General features: G+C 44.0%; 2 protein-coding genes across 2 annotated transcripts; both read left to right on the plus strand.

The window, feature by feature from the left end:
* Positions 1 to 1409: 1409 nt before the first annotated feature.
* LOC311286413 (uncharacterized protein) lies at positions 1410 to 13439 on the plus strand. Its single transcript, XM_084402627.1, has 2 exons — positions 1410 to 1699; positions 10095 to 13439. The coding sequence occupies exon 2, from the start codon at positions 10385 to 10387 to the stop codon at positions 11375 to 11377; it is 993 nt and encodes a 330-aa protein (XP_084258753.1). The 5' UTR covers positions 1410 to 1699; positions 10095 to 10384; the 3' UTR covers positions 11378 to 13439.
* A 207-nt stretch (positions 13440 to 13646) lies between these two features.
* On the plus strand, positions 13647 to 22649 carry LOC311286390 (uncharacterized protein). Its single transcript, XM_084402596.1, has 4 exons — positions 13647 to 13673; positions 14074 to 14270; positions 14476 to 14809; positions 18918 to 22649. Exons 2-4 carry the CDS (start codon positions 14082 to 14084, stop codon positions 19898 to 19900), a joined length of 1506 nt encoding a protein of 501 aa, XP_084258722.1. The 5' UTR covers positions 13647 to 13673; positions 14074 to 14081; the 3' UTR covers positions 19901 to 22649.
* Positions 22650 to 22904: the final 255 nt, after the last annotated feature.

Below are 22904 nucleotides of genomic sequence, written 5' to 3' on the forward strand. Positions count from 1 at the left end.
TTGGTAAGTGCTGTGCGTGCTTTATAGTCATGGAGGATGAACTACGTGAGTTAAAAGAATTAGTACTCCAGTTAAAGGCAGATAATGAAAGATTGCGACAGGAGCAGACGCCAGCTGAACAGCCTGGTTTATCTAGCGCCCCTCTATCTGCTGCTAGGGACCCTCCCCCGCCCACTGGTTTTAGTGCACCAGAGCGATTTGTTTTTGTCCCTCGTGACAGAAAGTGTCCAAAATTTAATGGTAGGTCTGGCATTTTTTTCGATGAGTGGGTGGAGGAGGCCCAGGCTTGCATGCGGCTTCGCCACCTTTCTAATATTGATCGGGCATATTTTTTGGTTGATCATTTGGAGGGAGAAGCAAGGGAAGAGATTCGCTATCGGTCAAGGGATGAGAGGGAGGATCCAGAGAGAATTTTTCAGGCCTTGCGTAACCTGTATGGCTGTACGAAATCATATGTTGCTCTTCAAGAGTCATTTTTTTCCAGGAAACAACAGGATGGGGAGAGCTTATTGGAGTTCTCCCTGGTTCTGATGGGTCTTCTGGAAAAGGTAAAATCCCAATCACCTTATGGCATGCCCAATGCGGAAACTTTGCTGCGCGATCAATTTGTGGAATATGTTAATGATGGTACCCTCCGACGTGAGTTAAAACAGCTAGTCCGTCGCCAACCTACTGCTACATTGTTGGATGTTCGCAGTGAAGCTATTCGCTGGGAACGGGAGGGAGTGCCCGGGGGTACACGTGGTCGAAGCCAGTCTGTTCCTTCTGCTTATGGCATTCAGTATGTAGTACAGGGACATTCGCACACAAGTAGTAACGCCGTTTTAGCTACATCTGAATTGAGCGAATTACGAGAAATGCTGAAAACACAGCAACAACAATTGAATCAATTGACCCAAAGCATAGCTCAAATTCAAAATCCCCAACCCCGAATACGATCATCCCGGCCTAATCAGATTATTTGTAGAAGGTGTCAACAACCTGGTCATTATGCCGGAGATTGTGATGGGGAGCGGCGACCTTCTCGGTTTCCACCAGCACTTGCAGTATCCTCTTTAACGAGGAGTGCACAGTCACCATCTAGACAGGCATCGGGAAACTAGTTCCCGCCGAGCTGCAGGGCCACAGCTTGGTTGGGGAAAAGACAGGCTCGAGTTTTCTGATTGGTTCAGATTTTATGTCTCGTTTTATGTCAACTTGTCCTCAACTCGTCGTGGGTATGGGTGGGGTCAAGGTATCTTGCCTGGTGGACACCGGTTCTATGGTGTCCACCATTACAGAGAGTTGTTTCTTGACAAATTTTGAATCTTGGGGTCAGGAACAGCTTCGGTCATGCCATTGGCTACAGCTCCGGGCCGCAAATGGCCTCTCAATTCCGTACATCGGCTATCTAGAACTAGATGTTGAGCTTTGCGGGCGAGTGGTCTTAGGTTGTGGGGTGCTGGTGGTCAAGGATCCTCCTGGTGGTTTGTGTGCTCGGGTTCCTGGGGTTCTGGGAATGAATGTCCTGAGCCGCTGCTACCAGGAACTCTTTGGCAAACTGGCGTAGTCGGCAGGGTTCTCTATTGTGTAGGGCGAAGACGTGGGTATTGTTTTGTTGGTATTGGTATTTTTGGATATTTGTTTTTTTTTCTTTTGTTTTTCTTTTTGCAGAAACCAGACAGCGGCAGTTTCGTTCGGGGGTCTGTAAAACGGACCGGTGAGTTTCGTATCTGTATTGGTAAGTGCTGTGCGTGCTTTATAGTCATGGAGGATGAACTACGTGAGTTAAAAGAATTAGTACTCCAGTTAAAGGCAGATAATGAAAGATTGCGACAGGAGCAGACGCCAGCTGAACAGCCTGGTTTATCTAGCGCCCCTCTATCTGCTGCTAGGGACCCTCCCCCGCCCACTGGTTTTAGTGCACCAGAGCGATTTGTTTTTGTCCCTCGTGACAGAAAGTGTCCAAAATTTAATGGTAGGTCTGGCATTTTTTTCGATGAGTGGGTGGAGGAGGCCCAGGCTTGCATGCGGCTTCGCCACCTTTCTAATATTGATCGGGCATATTTTTTGGTTGATCATTTGGAGGGAGAAGCAAGGGAAGAGATTCGCTATCGGTCAAGGGATGAGAGGGAGGATCCAGAGAGAATTTTTCAGGCCTTGCGTAACCTGTATGGCTGTACGAAATCATATGTTGCTCTTCAAGAGTCATTTTTTTCCAGGAAACAACAGGATGGGGAGAGCTTATTGGAGTTCTCCCTGGTTCTGATGGGTCTTCTGGAAAAGGTAAAATCCCAATCACCTTATGGCATGCCCAATGCGGAAACTTTGCTGCGCGATCAATTTGTGGAATATGTTAATGATGGTACCCTCCGACGTGAGTTAAAACAGCTAGTCCGTCGCCAACCTACTGCTACATTGTTGGATGTTCGCAGTGAAGCTATTCGCTGGGAACGGGAGGGAGTGCCCGGGGGTACACGTGGTCGAAGCCAGTCTGTTCCTTCTGCTTATGGCATTCAGTATGTAGTACAGGGACATTCGCACACAAGTAGTAACGCCGTTTTAGCTACATCTGAATTGAGCGAATTACGAGAAATGCTGAAAACACAGCAACAACAATTGAATCAATTGACCCAAAGCATAGCTCAAATTCAAAATCCCCAACCCCGAATACGATCATCCCGGCCTAATCAGATTATTTGTAGAAGGTGTCAACAACCTGGTCATTATGCCGGAGATTGTGATGGGGAGCGGCGACCTTCTCGGTTTCCACCAGCACTTGCAGTATCCTCTTTAACGAGGAGTGCACAGTCACCATCTAGACAGGCATCGGGAAACTAGTTCCCGCCGAGCTGCAGGGCCACAGCTTGGTTGGGGAAAAGACAGGCTCGAGTTTTCTGATTGGTTCAGATTTTATGTCTCGTTTTATGTCAACTTGTCCTCAACTCGTCGTGGGTATGGGTGGGGTCAAGGTATCTTGCCTGGTGGACACCGGTTCTATGGTGTCCACCATTACAGAGAGTTGTTTCTTGACAAATTTTGAATCTTGGGGTCAGGAACAGCTTCGGTCATGCCATTGGCTACAGCTCCGGGCCGCAAATGGCCTCTCAATTCCGTACATCGGCTATCTAGAACTAGATGTTGAGCTTTGCGGGCGAGTGGTCTTAGGTTGTGGGGTGCTGGTGGTCAAGGATCCTCCTGGTGGTTTGTGTGCTCGGGTTCCTGGGGTTCTGGGAATGAATGTCCTGAGCCGCTGCTACCAGGAACTCTTTGGCCAGCATGGCATGAGCCTTTTCGATTTACCTGTTGTGTCTCAGGCCCCTAGTTCTGTTTTCCAGGCCTTACAACATTGCTGTCACATTGACTCTCAGTCAGTCTTGGATCAGGGGGGGCGAGTTAGAGTGCGTGGACGTCGGGCGTGTCGCATCCCAGGCGGCACCATGAAATTGGTTGCTGTGACCTGCTCTGCACAGTACTCGAGTGGTACAGTGCTGTTTGAGCCACCAGAGGCTGGTCTTCCAGCAGGTTTGTTGGCATCTCCTTCCTTAGTACCAGTGGAACGTGGTACAGCTTATGTGCCCGTGGTTAATGTTGGCACGGTAGATGTACTATTATATGCTAGCACGGTCATAGGTACTGTCAATCAGGTTTATGTGGTTAGTTTACCTCCAGAGGTCACTGAGGTTCAAGTGGTTTCGGCTAGAGTGAGTACACAAGCGGTGCTGGTTTCTCCCACAATATTAGAACAGATTGAGTCGATTGATTTATCCGTCCTGTCAGTGGAAGAACAAGGTAAGGTAAGGGGCGCTTCTTGAAAAGTATTCAACTGTGTTTTCCATGCATGAGGGAGATCTGGGATGCTCCAATCTCATCTCTCATGATATCCCTCTGCTGGATGATGTCCCTGTGCGGCAGCGGTACAGGCGTATCCCTCCCTCTGAGTACGAGGTTGTGAAGGCGCACATTAACCAACTGCTTGAGGCCCAGGTAATTAGAGAAAGCTGCAGCCCTTATGCTTCACCCATCGTCCTGGTCAAGAAGAAGGACGGTAGTCTGCGCATGTGCGTAGACTACCGTCATTTAAATTCTAAGACCAGGAAGGATGCCTTTCCTCTACCCCGAATTGAGGAAACACTGGACTCGCTGGCGGGAGCACGTTGGTTTTCCACCATGGACCTTGCCAGCGGGTACAATCAGGTTCCTGTTACAGAGGCGGACCGAGCTAAGACGGCCTTTTGCACTCCGTTTGGCCTTTTTGAATGGAATAGGATGCCATTCGGGTTGTGCAATGCCCCCGGCACCTTCCAAAGATTGATGGAACGGATGTTCGGGGACCAACAGTGCCAGTCTCTGCTCCTCTACCTTGATGACATTGTCGTGTTTTCCTCTTCAGTTGATCAACATCTGACTCGGATGGAGGTAGTGCTAAGCCGGCTACACAAGGAGGGTTTAAAGGCTAAGTTATCTAAGTGTGCGTTCTTTAAACAAGAAGTGCAGTACCTGGGTCATGTCATTTCGTCGGAGGGGGTCTCCACAGACCCAGGTAAGATTGCAGCAGTTTCACAGTGGCCGCTCCCAACCAATGTGACAGAGTTGCGGTCATTTTTAGGGTTTGCCAGCTATTACCGACGTTTTGTGGAGGGATTCGCTAGGCTAGCTGCCCCCCTACATCGGTTGGTGGCGGAGCTGGCGAATCCCAAGCACTCAAGACAGCCAAAGCGTATTGATAATGCCTGGTCTGCAGAGTGTCAGAGTAGCTTTGAGGAGTTAAAAAGGAAATTTACCATAGCACCAGTACTTGCTTATGCTGATTTTTCACTTCCATTCATCTTGGAGGTGGACGCCAGCCAGGGGGGACTGGGGGCGGTCCTCTCACAGGAACAGCAAGGCAAGGTGCGTCCCATCGCCTATGGTAGCCGGGGTCTTAGGCCCACTGAGCGCAATACATCTAACTATAGTTCTATGAAGCTGGAGTTTCTTGCGCTCAAGTGGGCCATGACTGAAAAGTTCCGGGAGTACCTGCTGGGGCATAGGTGTATGGTGTACACCGATAATAACCCTCTTAGCTACCTGACCTCTGCCAAGTTAGGGGCCATGGAACAGCGCTGGGCTGCTCAGCTGGCAGTTTTTGACTTTGAGCTCAAATATAGATCAGGTAAGAGTAACCGAAATGCTGATGCTTTGTCACGGCAAAACTTCCTGGTGGAGGGAGATCAGGATTTGTGCCGGAGTGTAGCTGTCCCAGAGTTGTTGTGTCAAGCTGCCCAAGGTGGGATGATGACTTGGGTGAACCAAATTGAAGCATTCCCCTGTCCCACCAGTGATATGTGTATGCAGCAGAAGGCAGATTCAGTCATTGGGGAGCTTTTAGTGTTCTGGAGGCGGAAGTCACCTCCTAGCTCTGAGGAGCGTAAGAAATTCTCCAGGTCTGCTGTGGTCCTGCTTCGTCAATGGGACCGCTTGGTGGAGAAAGAGGGAGTGCTTTATCGCCGGGTGTTTCGCCCGGATGGTGGAGAGGCGGTTCTCCAAGTGTTATTGCCGGCGGCCATGAAGTCTGAAGTACTGACTCAACTTCACCAACAGCACGGACACCAGGGGGTGGAGCGCACTGCTCAGCTGGTACAGCAGCGATGTTATTGGCCAAGGATGTCTGCTGACATTGCCCGCTGGTGCCAAGAGTGTGAGAGATGTCAGTGTGCTAAAGGCGACCAGCCCATCCATGCTAGCTTCATGGGACACTTGTTGGCGGCACGGCCAAATGAGATCTTAGCTTTAGATTTCACGTTGTTGGAACCCTCAAGTACAGGTATCGAGAATGTTTTAGTCATGACCGACATTTTTACCAAGTACACCTTGGCTGTACCTACCAAGGACCAACGAGCAGAGACTGTGGCCCAGGTCCTGGTAGTTGAATGGTTTTGCAAGTTTGGAGTGCCTGGTCGGATCCATTCGGACCAGGGCCGTAATTTTGAGTCGGCTCTCATTCAGCAGCTCTGTTGCTTGTATGGAGTTGAAAAGTCACGAACTACACCATACCATCCGGCCGGAAACGGCCAGTGTGAACGTTTCAACAGAACCCTGCATAACCTGTTGCGTACGTTGCCGGTGGCAAAGAAAGGGGATTGGCCATTCTGTCTTCCTCAGGTACTCTTCGCCTATAATACTACTCCTCATCAAGCTACGGGGGAGTCACCTTATTTCTTGATGTTTGGGCAGGAGCCTAGACTTCCAGTTGACTTCCTTCTTGGGAGGGTTGAACGACCGCTGGCAGGTAGTGTGCATAGGTGGGTCCTGGAGCACCAGGATCGGTTGCAGGTGGCCTTTGAGGGTGCTCGTGAGCGTTTGGGGGCCGCGGCAGGTCGCCGGAAGGCCAGGCATGATCTGCAGGTACGAGAAGCACCACTGAAGGAGGGTCAGTTGGTATACCTCCGCGATCATAGCGTGAGAGGTAGACAGAAAATCCACGACCTGTGGAGCTCAGTGGTGTACCAAATCTTGAAGGCACCTAAGGAGGGGGGTGTGGTGTATACCATTGCCCCCACCACAGATTTGGATAAAGTAAAGCACGTGCACCGATCCCTGCTGAAAGCTCAAATTAGCCGGAACCCCTCCCCTCCCATCTTGCACGATAATCCAGTGGTTGAAGTTGTACAGCTTCATGGGGAGGAAGAGTTAGATGAGGGAGACTTGTTTGTCCTGGTGCCGGAAACACCGCAAGTTGACTGTGTGCAGGTACCTGAGGGTAGTGTCCCTCCCGGCCCTCCAGAGGTTGAGGAAGTGCCATCTGGTGAAGCCCAGGGGGCGGAAGGGGGTTTTGAGATGGAGGTGAACTTGCAGCCTGTAATGAGCGTCCCTGCCAGTTCTGTGGTGGTCAGGAGGACTGGAAGGACTACTGCTGGGCAGCATTCCAATGTACATCACCTTCCACGACCATTTGGGTTAAGTACAGTATCTAGTATAGCGGGTGGTACATCTGGTATTTGGTTTCGGCCATGGAAGTGAGGGCTCAGAGTGGGGGTTCTGTTGAGTTTACCGTCGGGGCGTCGGTACAGAAGCTGGGGGTGGATTGTAACCGAATGAATAGGACGAGTGGTGGTGATTGACGGTTGTGAGCACCAATCAGCAGGGAGGATCCACTATTTAAGAGATGGTTGGTTATGGCCTGGGATGCGTCACGTCCGGCTCCTCCTCTCTTTCCGTTGTTGACAGTGGATACAGGTATGTTTCATTAGCATGTAGCAAGTTTTGTTGTTTGCTGTGTGCATGACAGTAATGATTCATGGCCATTCTAGCCTGTCTTTTCTCCTCCCTGGTTCCCTCGGCTTGTGTTAAGTGGATGCTAAGACTACTAACCTCTCAGGTATGTGCGGACTGTTTTATGAAAGCAGAGTGGTTAGCTTGGTGGGGTTTGGGGATTAGTTGATGTTTTCGCGTTGTGTGCAGTGTTCCCTGTATCTCAGCTGAACGGCAGTTATATGAATATGGTATATCTGTGCCTGTAAAGGGATAATAGAGCTCATCTCCACTGTTTTTCGGTAAGTGTTATGCATATAGTTAAATGCTGAGAATTTTAGCAAGTAATGTATGCATTTGGTAATTGTTTTCTGTGTGGATTTGTCTCAGGATTCTCTCTCCAGCTCGTGAGCGATTTGTTTCTGCTATAGTTGCCGTCCCGGTTGCTTCTCCGTTTCCATACCGCGAGAGCGCCGTATCATCCAATTAATCAGGAGGATTGTCGCTGTCTGGTTTCTTTAAATTATAGTTTAGTGTATTTTGGAGTCGACGTTCCCTATTTTGTGAAAATAAGGAGAAAGTAACCCTGCGGTTGCTCCTTTTAAGCTGGTCTGAATTACTTGTTGTTTTGAAAAACCTGTTTTTGTTTTCTCTTTTTCTATTGTACCAATATCTGTATATTGTTTGTGACTTGATATGACTTTATTTTTGCCCTGTTTTTGTGATCAGTGATATAATCAATTTGTGCTTTATGGTTACTGTTTTGAAGTTGTTTTTTTCTTTCTTTCAGTCGCCGGGTTCCCACGGGTGACGGGTCTCTTGTGGTGGTGGTGGTGGTGCTCCTCCTACGGGCGGTGCCACACTTTTGAAGTGTTGTGGTTGCGTAAGCTGAGTGCACGGTGGTGTGTGTGTGTGTGTGTGTGTGTAAGTGTGCTTTTGATTTACTAGCTTCGTGATCCCTTCTCCGTGTGGTGAATCCCGGCCCTGTAAGGTTGTATTTCTTTTCTTTTCAGTTGTGTAATTAATAGTGATGTGAATTGTTGTATGTCATTTGTTGTTTTTGTTTGTCTTTAAGTCGATGTCAGCCATGCATTAACGAGTCATCAGACACATCCTGGTGCAATGGAGATTATTTTAATGTGAATCTCACACTCTTTTTAAATAGGATTTTGTATTAATAAAGTTGTGTATTTCTTTGATACCCACGTTTCCGTTCCCTTCCTTAAGAGAGTCGAACCTGTGTGACCTAAAATCTTAGGTATCAATCATATTTCCCGGGGTGAAATTCCCATGGGTGGCGTAGTCGAAGTCCCTTGTGTCTGAAACCTGGTATTGCTCCGTCACATACTCATTCACACCAATGAGAGTCCATACAAGTGCCCTCACTGTGAGAAGAGCTTCAACCAGGGATCCCATCTGAAGAGCCATCTACTCACACACACCAATGAGAGACCATATCAGTGTTCACACTGTGAGAAACGTTTCCATCATTCGACTCACCGGAAAACCCACGAGAGGATTCACACCGGAGAGAAACCGTACCTGTGCTCCTACTGCGGGAAGAGCTTGGCGACTCAATTTTCTTTTAAAATTCACATGAGAGTTCACACTGGAGAAAGACCGTATCACTGTGGTGATTGTGGGAAGAGTTTTTACAAGGCAAGTGACTTACAACTACACAAGAGGACTCATACAGGAGAAAAACCTTTTAAATGTTCACATTGTGACAAGACTTTTGCTCGATCAAGTGCCATGAAGATCCACGAGCGAATGCATACAGGAGAGAAACCTTACCGCTGCTCCATCTGTGGCGAGAGATTCGCTTTTAAAGGGGTTTTTCAGACTCACCAGAAGAAACACGCTGCTCCAGAGTCATCATAGCTTCATCATGTCGTCATTTTAGGCTATATTAGTGGACTGATGTAGGGAATAGTGAATGAGGGAATAGTGAATGAGGGTATAGGGGGTGATTTTGAACACAGCAAAGGTTTTCAGACTCACTAGAAACTTCCAGGCAAGTGTGTTGGAGCTAAACTGTGCGGGATGTTGGTCCTCCAGGAGCAGGATTGGACGCCCCTGTTCTCGAACATTATTAACTGTGTAGAAATGAATCCTCTGGATGAAAATCTGTATTTCTTTCTGACAATGATTAAACCGTTTGTTAAAAAAACTTGATCCTACAGAATTAGTCAATTACAGGCCGATCTCGAACCTACCTTTTCTGACAAAGATACTAGAAAAGGCGGTATTCTCACAACTATGTTCCTTTTTAGAAAGAAATGATATCTGCAAGGATTTTCAGTCAGGATTTAGACCGTACCATAGTACTGAGACTGCTCTCATTAGAGTCACAAAGGATTTGCTCTTATCATCCGATCGTGGTTGTATCTCTCTATTAGTGTTACTGGATCTTAGTGCTGCATTTGATACTATCGACCACAACATTCTTTTAAATAGACTTGAAAATTATGTTGGCATTAGTGAAATTGCATTAGCATGGTTTAAATCATACTTATCTGACCGTTATCAGTTTGTAGCAGTAAATGAAGAGATGTCTCATCGATCACAAGTTCAGTATGGTGTACCACAAGGCTCAGTACTAGGACCGTTGCTGTTCACTCTGTACATGCTACCCTTGGGAGATATCATTAGGAAGCATGGCATTAGTTTTCACTGTTATGCTGATGATACTCGGCTGTATATTTCTTCACGCCCTGACGAGACTTACCAATTCACATCATTAACAGAATTTTCTTTTAGAAACAAACTTTGTTGAATTATTTTCCTGTTCTCACTGTAAAGCTGCTTTGAAGCAAACTATATCGTAAAAAGCGCTTTATAAATAAAGATGACTTGACTTATGGCCATTATGTTCCTTTCAGATGACGACGTTGGTTCATCTTCTGATGGAGAAACTGCCTCTACATCCAAACGGCGACAGACAGTGACCGACTGTGGAAAAACAGTCAGCACACAGGAACATTTAGTGAGACGTAAGAGGAAACACACAGAACAGAAAGACTTCACCTGCAAGATATGTGACATCAGCTTTACAACCTCAGAAGAGAAGAGACGTCATTCAAAAGAGCACAAGAAGAAAGAGTTTCATTGTGATCAGTGTGGGAAGAAATGTAATTCCTCTTCTAGTTTCTACCGTCATAAGGCGACTCATATGGACAGGGAAGAAAAGCTGTACCAGTGCCCTCACTGTGAGAAGAGCTTCACCGAGGGATCGAGTCTGAAGAGCCATCTACGCATTCATACCAATGAGAGGCCGTACAAGTGCAGTGAATGTGAGAAGAGCTTCAAACAGAAAGCCCATCTGACGAGCCATTTACTCACACACACCAATGAGAGGCCGTACAAGTGTCCTTACTGCGAGAAGGGCTTCAACCAGGGATCCCATCTGAAGAGCCATCTACGCATACACACCAATGAAAGGCTGTATCAGTGCCCTCAATGTGAGAAGAGCTTCAGAGATGGATCTAATCTGAGGAAACATCTATTCCTTCACACCAATGAAAAGCCGTACCAGAAGAGCCATCTACTCACACACACCAGTGAGAGTCCGTACAAGTGCCCTCACTGTAAGAAGAGCATGAAATACGAAACCAGTCTGAAGAAACATCTACTCATGCACAGCAATGAGAGACCATACCAGTGCAGTGAATGTGAGAAAACCTTTACAAAGTCAAAATCTCTAAAGTTACACCAAAAAATACACTCTGATTTCAAACCGTATCAGTGTTCACACTGTGAGAAACGTTTCCATCATTCGACTCACCGGAAAACTCATGAGAGGATTCACACCGGAGAGAAACCGTACCTGTGCTCCTACTGCGGGAAGAGCTTTGCTAGTCCATTTTCTTTCAGGATTCACATGAGAGTTCACACTGGAGAAAGACCGTATCACTGTGGTGATTGTGGGAAGAGTTTTTACAAGCCAAGTGACTTACAACTACACAAGAGGACTCATACAGGAGAAAAACCTTTTAAATGTTCACATTGTGACAAGACTTTTGCTCGATCAAGTGGCATGAAAGTCCACGAGCGAATGCATACAGGAGAGAAACCTTACCGCTGCTCCATCTGTGGCGAGAGATTCTCTTTTAAATGGGGTTTTCAGACTCACCAGAAGAAACACGCCACTCCAGAGTCATCATAGCTTCATCATGTCGTCATTTTTAGGTTGTCAAAACACCTTGCAGTGTTGTGGGAATGTAATTTCATGGTTGTAAAAAACCTTAAACTAGAATGTGTCTGTGTCAGGGGCGCCCAAAACTGTCCTGCAGAGTTTAGCTTCAACCATAATTAAACACACCAGAACCAGCTAATGAAGAGTTGTCTGAAATCTGCACATACCCTAAAGCGAACAGCCATTTGTGATGGCGTCCAAAACCATAGTGGATGTTGTCAAGGGCATTCATTCAGATCCCACAATGCACTGCAATGACAAGTGTATAACTAATATTCACTCAGTGGCTATAGAATACCCATAATGCACTGTGAGGGTCGTGCTGAATAAATTCCTACATCTATCCAGAAGATGGCGCCCGCAGATTCATTTTCCAAACCGCTGGTCCAATGTGGCTATAGCGTAATATAATACAGGCAATTACTTTTTAATTAATTATTACATTGTTTAAATAAGGTTTATACATAATTGCCATGACAGAGTTCAAGATAAATCCTTTCATCTTACTGGTGGAGTTGTCAGTTTACTCAGTTTCAAATAATTTTCCAGTGCACTCAGTGTCTGAATTCACACACTCGTTTTCATTCACTCCTTCAAGTGAACTATATTAGTGGACTAATGTAGGGAATAGTGAATGAGGGTATAGGGGTGATTTTGAACACAGCAAAGGTCTTCAGACTCACTAGAAACTTCCAGGCAAGTGTTTTGGAACTAAACTGTGCAGGACATTGGTCCTCCAGGAGCAGGATTTAAAGGTGAACTAAGTAACTTTTTTACCTTAACTGAACAGCTTCGGAGTCATTGGAATGGTTATATTACTTATTTCGGGTTGAATGGTGGTCGTTTCGCACCCCCCTGGTGCCCGTGAGCGGAAAATTCGCACTTGCAACTTTGAGAGGGCGGGCCGCCGGCCGCTGTGGCAGGAAGTATCGCGTGATATCAGGTCTCGCGATGTAAACAATTGCTTTACGGCCAAAAGAAATCTGCTAAAATGCTGTCATTATTGCGCTCCCACACGCTGTCCGAACCCGAAGGAAGAAGACGTTTTAAAGAATGTCCCATCTGCTTTGATGTCGTTGATCTACTAGCCTCTGGTGTCTGAGAATCACCAAAGAGTTTTTACAACAGTGTTATCAAATATCTATTCCGAAGCTGTGGGGGGAGCTCTAGAGAGAAACCTGCGAGCAAAAAGCGAGAATACAGCGAAGAAATCCCGAAGCTACTGAGTGCTGCTTTAATGCCCCTGTTCTCGAACATTATTAACTGTGTAGAAATGAATCCTCTGGCTGAAAATCTGTTTCTTTGTGACAACTTCACTGTAATGTGCAGATCAGTGTCTGATGTTGGATTAAAATGTGTTTATGGGGCACTTAATTACAATAACATAAAACAGTTACATAATGCCTATAATACAGTCTGTATGTGTAATGGGAGTCAAGCCTTTATTTACTTACCAGTAACCATAGCAACAGTTTCCAAGTAATATCTCAGTACACAATAAAGCAGTGTAATGCAATTAAATATGCAAGTTTATTTTGTTATCTCTCATAGTTTGTCTCAGGGAGTGTGTGAGTTTGTGACTGGCCTGCTTCATTTCTTCTTGCCTTTGTTCTGCTGAACGGGGTGCAGTAAAAACAAAAATACTGTGAAATATTTTTCCATTTTAAAAGCGCTGTTTTCTATTTGAATCAATATTCAAATGTATTTCTTTTTCATTGAGTCAAAGCTGTATTTTGATTGGCTGTTACTACTGTCTTCAGTGCCAAATGACCCAGAAATCATGTTGATTTGCTGCTCAATAATTATTTCTTATTATCGCAGTTGGAAAAACCCTGTGCTGTTTAATGAAGTGTAGAAAGATACATTTGTTTTTTCAGGGTTCCCAGATTAACAAAGAGCGAAGGACAGCATTTATTTCAAACAGAGAAGCTCTCTGGAACATGTTTCTTTCTTGCTTTACAGCTTGCCTCTGATCTGCGCGCGCTTTCTCCTGTCTTCCACAGAAAGCCGCGAACTCGCGTAATTCAAAAAATAACGGTCATTTTGATTTACCGGCTGACTGACTAACATTCGTTTGTCGATGTCTTTAGTAGTATATTATTCTCTTGGCAAAGCTACTGAAATACAATTGTATTTTTAATAAGAGAAATTAGGGTTGGCGAAGCCTCTACTCTTTTACTCCATCGCTCGTACTGTAGGAGGCGCTGTGACGTTATAGTCTGCCGGTAAAACCACCGAAGAAAGAAACAACTGGAGCTCTCAGACGGTGGGTGTTTAATCTGTTTTGCGTTATTTATGTGTATGCTGTTTGCTTGTTATTTTTCTCTCTCTATTTAATGAATTTAAATATGAAAAATAACCATGGTTTAAGTAACCGGGTCTTGTTTTACTACAGTAACCAACGTTTAAACCAAGATGTTTGTAGTAAGCAATAGTGTAGTATACTAACACAATGCTTCATTTTAATTTCTAGACACTGTAATGTTCTAAAGGTTTCTTGAAAAATGAGCAGAAATCTCACAATATCGTGTTTAATATCTGAATATATGCATGTAATATATTATAACATTTGATACAATTCATGCTCTGTGGTGGCTCAAAAAGATTTACATCTTAAATGAAATGTTTCTGAATATTCTCCAAAAATAAGATATTATTTTCTTTAGTTCTGCTCATGATGCGTTTGTCTTCAGATGTTGACCGCATGAGAGCGCAGATGGATGTGATCTGCTGTAAATCAGTAGGAACTGATCTGTCCATGCTGGATATTGAGGATTTCATCACTGAAATCTGTCAGCTGAAGAAAGAGGTGGCGTCACTGGAGGCAAAGCTGAGAGAAAGAGGAGACAAACCCAACAGAGAGGTTTGAGCAGCTCATCATTTCATCCTTCAGCTCAATCAAACCAAAGTTTTGTTAGCTTCTCACTTCTTATGCACATCTCAAGTTAAGACAGCAGCAAAATATGCTAACAAATTACCAGTATAACCACTAGAGATTACTGCTGAGTAATGAGGCTAATATCAACAGGTTGTTGTTTATTTGTGTTGATCTATGATGTGTTTGTCAGGATCTGGAGAAGGTTTCAGTGTGTGTGACTGATGGGACAGAAGCTCAGGATTCAGTCTGGAGATCCAGAGACACACAGGACTCAGAGCTCAGCCTCACTTTAATGTGTTATACTGACGCTCAGGATCATGGATCCGCTGATCAAACCTCTGACTGTAACGCTGGAGAACAGCAGATGAAGTTGTGCTCCGTCAAACCGGAGGACTGCAGGAACCTGATAGAGAGACGAGGAGAAGAAACCACAGCAGAGGAACAACAACAGAGCCATGAGGAGGAGGAGGATGAAGATCAGAATAATGATAATGTTGACGATGATGAAGATTTTGATCGTTCAGGTATGTTTCTTCCTTTTTCCCATAATCAATTCTCTTTTAAACTTCCCCAAACAGGGCTCCAGACTGCAACCATTTTTCCTGTCCGTGCGACCCAAATATTTATTTAGGTCATTCACCATTCAGCATGGATTTAGGCTAATGTAGTAACTCTAACCATAGCTATGGTATTGTGACAGAAATAAAGTCTTCTTTATTTATTATCTATATCAAGTCTTCTTCGACAGATAGGAACCTGGGTGTGCTCTTTGATACCAATCTCTCTTTTGAAAGTCTTTAAAATCTTTCATTTTCTAGGATCTCTAAAACCGCATTCTTCCATCTTAAAAATATATCTAAATTACGACATATGCTCTCAATGATAAATGCGTGACAGTTAGTTCATGCGTCCATGACCTCAAGGCTAGATTATTGTAATGCTCTTATAGGTGGTTGCCCTGCACGCATAATAAACAAACTACAGTTGGTCCAAAACGCAGCAGCTAGAGTTCTTACCAGAACCAGGAAGTATGACCATATAAGCCCGGTTCTGTCAACACTGCATTGGCTGCCTATTAAACATTGTATACATTTTTAAATATTGCTGATTACTTAGAAAGCACTAAATGGTTTAGCACGCAGTACTTGAGCGAGCTCTTAACATATTATAGTCCTTCACGTCTATTGCGATCTCAAAATTCTGTCCAGTTGATAACACCTAGAATATCAAAATCGACTGCTGGCGGTAGATCCTTTTCCTATTTAGCACCAAAACTTTGGAACAGTTTTCCTAACATTGTCCGGGAAGCAGACACACTCTTTCAATTTAAATCTAGACTTAAAGGAGTCATAACCTAGTATTACATTGGATACCTACTGCTGTATTATAGTCTTTCAGGCCCTTCTAAAAAAGAAAAGTGGAAAAAAAATAAACACAGACCTACTTTTACCCTTATTTCTGAAGGCATTATTGTCTCGCGAGATCAATGCGATGTTTTGGCTGTCGTGGACGCTCATTTTAATAATGCAAATGAGGGGCGCGTTGATTGGTTGAAGGAAGGAGGGGGGTTGACACGCAGGTAACTTCAGCATCATTACAAACTGACATCATGGCGCAAGTGGTGAATGAACCCGACTCGGCCGCGACCTACGGGATTCAACCCTACATGTTTGAGCCGGACTCTGAACCAGAGCTGGAAAGGGAAGATGTAGAGTTGTTGGATGGACGTCTACATCAAGATGTCTCTGAATGGTAAAGACAATCATTTTGACTGAGACATACATTAACATCGGTAACGAGCTAAAACGTTTGTTGCTATTTTCTCCCACATAGGTATACCTTTTATTTAATGTCGATTACATTAACGGAGATGTAGTCTACTTATTTTATCAGCTTACAGTGGTTATTGAGATGAGACGTTTACTATCATGATGGCACCTTTTCCCAAACGGAGCTTCGAGGCCAACTTCGCCTGATATTGCCCCAAATTTGTAAATGATTCAGGTGTAAAATGTTTAGCGCACACACATAACGATACGCCAGTTGAAAGGGTTGTTGGGACAGCGTCATTAAAAATTTATTTCATCCACTGGTCCCTGATAGTTTCGTCCGATTTTGGGAGATAAAACACATTTACATGTTTTTTATGGCAATCAACCACAGAGCAAGTCCGGTGTGCACTCGGTTTCTCCATCTTTCTCGACTGAACTGAATATGAGGGGGAGAGGGGAAGGGCAGGCTTCCTGCTGCGGTGTCCATATATGGTATATCCTACTACCTCATGACGTCAAGAGGGAGCTGAAATCAAAATCTCGTATTTGAGTGCGCGTGCACGCGCGCTGGTTTATTTACCCTGAGGTAAACAAACGCTTCACTTTTAAATATCGGCTTCCCGGCCAGTGTATAATCGTTAGTCGATCATAACATACATTGATTCTCGTGGAAAAGTGAAAATTGCAGGTTATGACTCCTTTAAAACACATCTCTTTAACCTACCATACACATAACACAACTTCTATAATTCAAATCATGTAAAATGTTAGGCTGGATAAACTAGGTCAGCCGGAACCGGGAACACTTCTAATAACACCTGATGTACTCGTTACATCATTAGAAGAATGGCGCCTATGCTAATATTAGTCTCTCTGTTTATTCTGAGGTTTACCGTAGTCTGCCGTATCCAGATCTGATGAATGATCTGTGCCTAGACACGATAACAACACAGTCCTTAAAGGAGAACTCCGGTCAATTTTAACATTGAGCTAATTTTTTTGTACATTTGGAGTGCTGTCAGTACAGAGAACAACGACAAAAATCGGTGTTGCCTACACCGTGTTATCCTCGTTTTAAAATTTGCACCCTGTTGACTTCAATGGGGCAAGCTTTAAACCTGCTTTTAGCCTCTTAACATCCTTGATGTGTCAAGTCCACAGTAATCGATTGTCGAGTTCACGCGCATATAGGTTTAGTACCTATGATCACGTGCGTGAGCTCGACAATCGACTACTGTGGACTTCGACCGAAAACAGGATGTAAATACAGGTATGTGCGCTGGCTGAATAAACATAATTTTTCTTCATATCTTTCACATCTACTGCAGTCAGATTCACCGTGTTCACTCTAAAGGAATCACTCACATTGGCTGTGAACTTGTAATGACACATCAAGGATGTTAAGAGGCTAAAAGCAGGTTTAAAACTTGCCCCATTGAAGTCAACAGGGCGCAAATTTTAAAAAGAGGATAACACGTTGTAGGCAACACCGATTTTTGTCGTTGTTCTCTGTACTGACAGCACTCCAAATGTACAAAAAAATGAGCTCAATGTTAAAATTGACCGGAGTTCTCCTTTAAGTGTCAACTAGACTCACCCCTGTGAAGGCCTCCTTCCCTTCTCTTTACCTCTGTACAGATAAAACATTATCAGAATGATTCCAGTTCGCATGGATCTGCGGAAACGACAAAAATGCAGTATGCATTTTGTGTAGCGGACACGCATTTTGACCTCAAAGTACGCTGGTACGATTTGTCACTCTAAACTACGCAAAAACCTGGTGAGGCCTCTGTGTACACGCAGTCCTCAAATCAAGCAACAGCAAAAGAAGCGGAGTTCGACCAATCATAGCGCTGGGTTCATTCCCCAAATTGCAAGCGGGGATGATTGACAGATGCGTAAGGCCTATCATTAAAAAGAGAATGAAAATCAACACCAATAAAAAATTCCCGCTCGATCCCCCTTCCACTCCCGCGGCCCGCCGTCTGAATGATTTCATAAGCGAGGACAGTAGTCTCTGTACTTCTGACTCCTGAAGGTAAACGGTCTTGGGTGGATGTGGAAAGTTTTATTTAGTTAAATCTTTATTTTTATTGTATTTAGTTAAATCTTGATCGCATAGTCTGGCAAGCCAGACCTTACATCAAGATGTTAGGTCTGGCAACTCACCATAGACACGGCTCAATCCGAGGGGCGGGATAAACGTCTGTCTTTCAAATTCCCTCTGGGTAGGGTGCGTCTAGATTTCTAGGCTATTGATCGCATGGATTATCTTAAAATACTCAGATAAGAGGAAGACATCATTCAGCCATGCAAGTTATAAAATGCTCAAGTAATGCTGAACAATAAATCAAAAAATTTGAAATCGCTATGGCTTAGTGATTATGAAAGTGAAACGTAGCCTGCATGTGTTACGTTATTGTGTTAATAATAACTAAAGTACCTAATTATGTTACATATTTATTTTGTATGAAAACTAGCACATTAGTTACTAACTAACAAGCTCTCTCTCACAAACAGACGTGCGCACACAGAGAGAGAAGATAATTGTAAAATGAAAATTGACGGGCTATGTTTAAATTTTGTTCTTGCTCGTGTTTTTTTTTTTCTGTCAAAATGTCAAACCATTTTGTATTGTCCATCCGTGTTTTTAAAATTTGTTAAATGACGGACATCTTACTGTTAACACAGCCCTCATTAAAAGTTGGATTCGTCTAACTTATACTTGATATTCTTTTTAGAATGAGTGATTCGCTATTATTGGACTTCTGTCTATTCATTGTCAACTGTTTTGTATAAATATGTTTGTATTGGCTATTAATAAAGGTGACTTGACTTATGCCCATTATGTTCCTTTCAGATGACGACGTTGGTTCATCTTCTAATGGAGAAACTGCCTCTACATCCAAACAGCGACAGACAGTGACCGACTGTGGAAAAACATTCAGCAAACAGGAACATTTAGTGAGACGTAAGAGAAAACACACAGAACAGAAAGACTGCAAAATATGTGACATCAGCTTTTCAACCTCAGAAGAGAAGAGACGTCATTCAAAAGAGCACAAGAAGAAAGAGTTTCATTGTGATCAGTGTGGGAAGAAATGTAATTCCTCTTCTAGTTTCTACCGTCATAAGGCGACTCATATGGACAAGGAGGAAAAGCTGTACCAGTGCCCTCACTGTGAGAAGAGCTTCACCCAGGGATCGAGTCTGAAGAGCCATCTACTCGTGCACAGCAATGAGAGGCCGTACAAGTGCAGTGAATGTGTGAAGAGCTTCAAACAGAGAGCCCATCTGAAGAGCCATTTACTCACACACACCAATGAGAGGCCGTACAAGTGCAGTGTATGTGAGAAAACCTTTACAAACTCAACTTCTCTAAAGTTACACCAAAAAACACACTCTGATGTCAAACCATATCAGTGTTCACACTGTGAGAAACGTTTCCATCATTCGATACAACGGAATACCCATGAGAGGACTCACACCGGAGAGAAACCGTACCTGTGCTCCTACTGTGGGAAGAGCTTTGCAACTCCATTTTCTTTCATAACTCATCAGAGAGTTCACACTGGAGAAAGACCGTATCACTGTGGTGATTGTGGGAAGAGTTTTTATAAGGCGAGTGACTTACAACTACACAAGAGGACTCATACAGGAGAAAAACCTTTTAAATGCTCACATTGTGACAAGACTTTTGCTCGATCAAGTGCCATGAAGGTCCACGAGCGAATGCATACAGGAGAGAAACCTTACCGCTGCTCCATCTGCGGTGAGAGATTCTCTTTTAAATGGGGTTTTCAGACTCACCAGAAGAAACACGCCGCTCCAGAGTCATCATAGCTTCATCATGTCATTATTTTTAGGTAAAACACCTTGCAGTGTTGTGGGACCGTTATATTATAACGGTTACGGCTACCTCTCGCTGCTCGCATCAAGTTCAAGGTATTGACGCTTGCTTACAGATCTATCACAGGCTCAGCTCCCTCCTACTTTCACACACTCCTACGAGTCTACATCCCTACCAGAAGCCTATGATCGGTCAAAGAGCGACGTCTCGTGGTTCCATCACAGAAAGCCACTAAATCACTTTCCAGAACATTCTCATTCACAGTTCCATGCTGGTGGAACGCTCTCCCCACCCTCATCCGGAATGCAGAATCCCTGACAACATTCAAAAAACAGCTGAAAACCCATCTCTTCCATGAGCACTTAACCTCATAAAAAAAAAAAAAAACCTTCCCTTCCCTTTAAAACCTCACTTATCGGGCTTATGCTACTCTGAATAATGCCTGAACTTCGTATTTTGAGCACTTCTTGCGTTGTTTTTGCCTCTTCATGATGACTCGCTTAATTTAGTCCTAATTTGTAAGTCGCTTTGGATAAAAGCGTCTGCTAAATGTAATGTAAAATTATGGTTGTAAAAAAGCTAAAACTAATGTGTCTAGAACAAGGGCGCCCAAACGGTCCTGCAGAGTTTAGCTCCAATCATAATTAAATGCACCTGAACAAGCTAATCAAGAGCTGTGTCTGAAATCATAGGGTATGGGGAACTATTTGAGGAGACAACCATTTGTTGTGGCGTACGTAACCATATAGGGGCCGTAATCGAATGCACTCACACAATGTACTGCAATGAAAAGTGTACAACTAATGTACACTCAGCGGCTATAGAATACCCATAATGCACTGTGATGGTCTGAATAAATTCCTGCATCTATCCAGAAGATGGCACCCGCAGCTCAATCATCCATCCATCCATCCATTTTTCCAAAATGCTGGTCCAATGTGGCTACATAATATCATACAGGTATAAATAGCTTTTTAATTGATTATTGAACTGTTTAATAAAGGTTTATACATAGTTTCCATGAGTTCAAGATAAATATTTTCATCTCACTACTGGAGCTGCCAGTTTCAAATGATTATTAACCAGCACAAACTATGCAAAAGTGGCAGCCCTTCCAGTGCACTCAGTGTCTGAAATCACCCACTCGTTTACATTCACTCCTTCAAGTGAACTATATTAGTGGACTAATGTAGGGAATAGTGAATGAGGGTATAGGGGGTGATTTTGAACACAGCAAATGTCTTCAGACTCACTAGAAACTTCCAGTTTTGATCTAAACTGTGCAGGACGTTGGACACAAATGGTGCTTTTCCACTACACAGTACCAGCTCGACTCGACTCGACTCGCCTTTGTTTGGTTTTCCACTGTTTAAAAGTTGTACCTGTTTCCAGGTAAATTTTTCGTATCACCTCCGGCGAGGTTCTGAGCGAGCTGAGGCGATACTAAAATGTGATGTGAAAACACGGCAGACTGCTGATTGGTCAGAGAGAATCGTCACTATTCACCGCGTCATCATTGCACGCGCCAGATGCGATTTCCTCCATTGTCCTGTGTGTGTGGGAAGCATAGACAGTATATAAACTGGACACAGCGACCCCATTGGATTCAACGGAGACAAGTGAAGTCAATTAGAAGCACTTACTTCCTGATGGCTGAGCGTACTGCGCAGACTCAAACTGAGCTTGACGACGTAGATGTGACGTGAGCAACCCGTCTGTCTTCTAGTAGCTGTGCCAAGAGAAATCTGAATCATTCCCTTCCGAAACTTGCAGAGACGGAGAGTGTGAGTAGGAGCTGTCCATGAGCTAGGAGCAGGAGAAACTTTTGCTAAGTATTCTGATTAATTATTTTGTCATTTTGCCTCCACGTCCCCCCGATTGCCCGCGAGCTTCTCCTCCCGTCCATACGGTAATCTCTACTGTGTGACAGAGAGTCGCGTGGTTATGATGCAATCGTTAGCCTATTTTTACAAAAACTGCTTCTACGGGGCCATAACGTAAGATACAAGGTAGTGGAGCCTTTTATACATTTTCGTGTTTCTTTAGAAATAAATAATGGACAAATGGAGTCTTTAAACGCCTCAGATGTAAAGTTATGAAATGGGAGTCAATGGAATGCTAACAGCAGGTGGGGGTCGGCTAATCAATGGCGGCGCCCGGGGAAGCTTCAAAATAATATGAAACTCTGCCCCCCTGGTGGGTAGCGGGTGTGTATCGCGTAGAAGATTACGTCACGGCAGTTTCCTGCGGCGTCGCTATGACGACCAGGTACTGTTGTGGAGGTACTATCTGCAATGGAAAACGGAGCGAAAAGCGAGACGAGACGAGTCGAGTCGAGCTGGTACTGGTAAAGAACAGAGGCCTCATTAATTTAGCAGTTATTTAAGACTTACTGAAAAACATGATGGCATGAAATGAGTCTTATTTCCCTCAGTCACTTTGTTACACAAAGCTGAAATGATCCAAACATGGATATGAAATAATACACTACAGGTACAGTAACGTGTTCTAAGGAAACACTCAATTTTTGGGATTGACAATTGCATTTACTTACAGGTGTGAATCGTGGAATGTTGCACGTAAGACATTTCCAAATGTTTTGTAAGTCCAAATCAACTTACAGTAGCGCCTCAAATACTGTTTGTATGAACACGCAACAGCACTCAAGCCTGTATTACGTACTAGTAACCATAGCGACAGTGATCAAAGTAATATTTTGGGAGACAATAAAGCAGTGTAATGGAATTAAAAAAATGCATGTTTATTGTGTTATCTCTCTCCGTTTGTCTCAGTGTGTATATTTGTGATCAGCCTGCTTAATCTCTTCTTGTCTGCGGTGCAGGAGGGGGTGCATAAAAACAGCAAAAAAAGGTTATATTGTGAAATATCTTTTAAAATCAAAGTTTTCTATTGAATCTATATTTAAACGTTTTTTTTTTTTTTTTTGCAAGTCAAATCTGAATTTTGATTAGTTATCCAGTTTTCAGTGTCACATGA

Source organism: Rutilus rutilus, assembly GCF_951802725.1.
Source record: "Rutilus rutilus genome assembly, chromosome: 2".
In the NCBI taxonomy this organism is placed as follows: Eukaryota; Metazoa; Chordata; class Actinopteri; order Cypriniformes; family Leuciscidae; genus Rutilus; species Rutilus rutilus.

Excerpts from the sequence above, each read along its gene's own strand:
- LOC311286413 (XM_084402627.1), top strand. The coding sequence starts at position 10,385 with ATGGACAGGGAAGAAAAGCTGTACCAGTGCCCTCACTGTGAGAAGAGC.
- LOC311286390 (XM_084402596.1), top strand. The coding sequence starts at position 14,082 with ATGATGCGTTTGTCTTCAGATGTTGACCGCATGAGAGCGCAGATGGAT. Across the intron at positions 14,271-14,475 it reads GAGACAAACCCAACAGAGAG|GATCTGGAGAAGGTTTCAGT; the intron begins GTTTGAGCAGCT and ends TGTGTTTGTCAG. Across the intron at positions 14,810-18,917 it reads TGAAGATTTTGATCGTTCAG|ATGACGACGTTGGTTCATCT; the intron begins GTATGTTTCTTC and ends TGTTCCTTTCAG.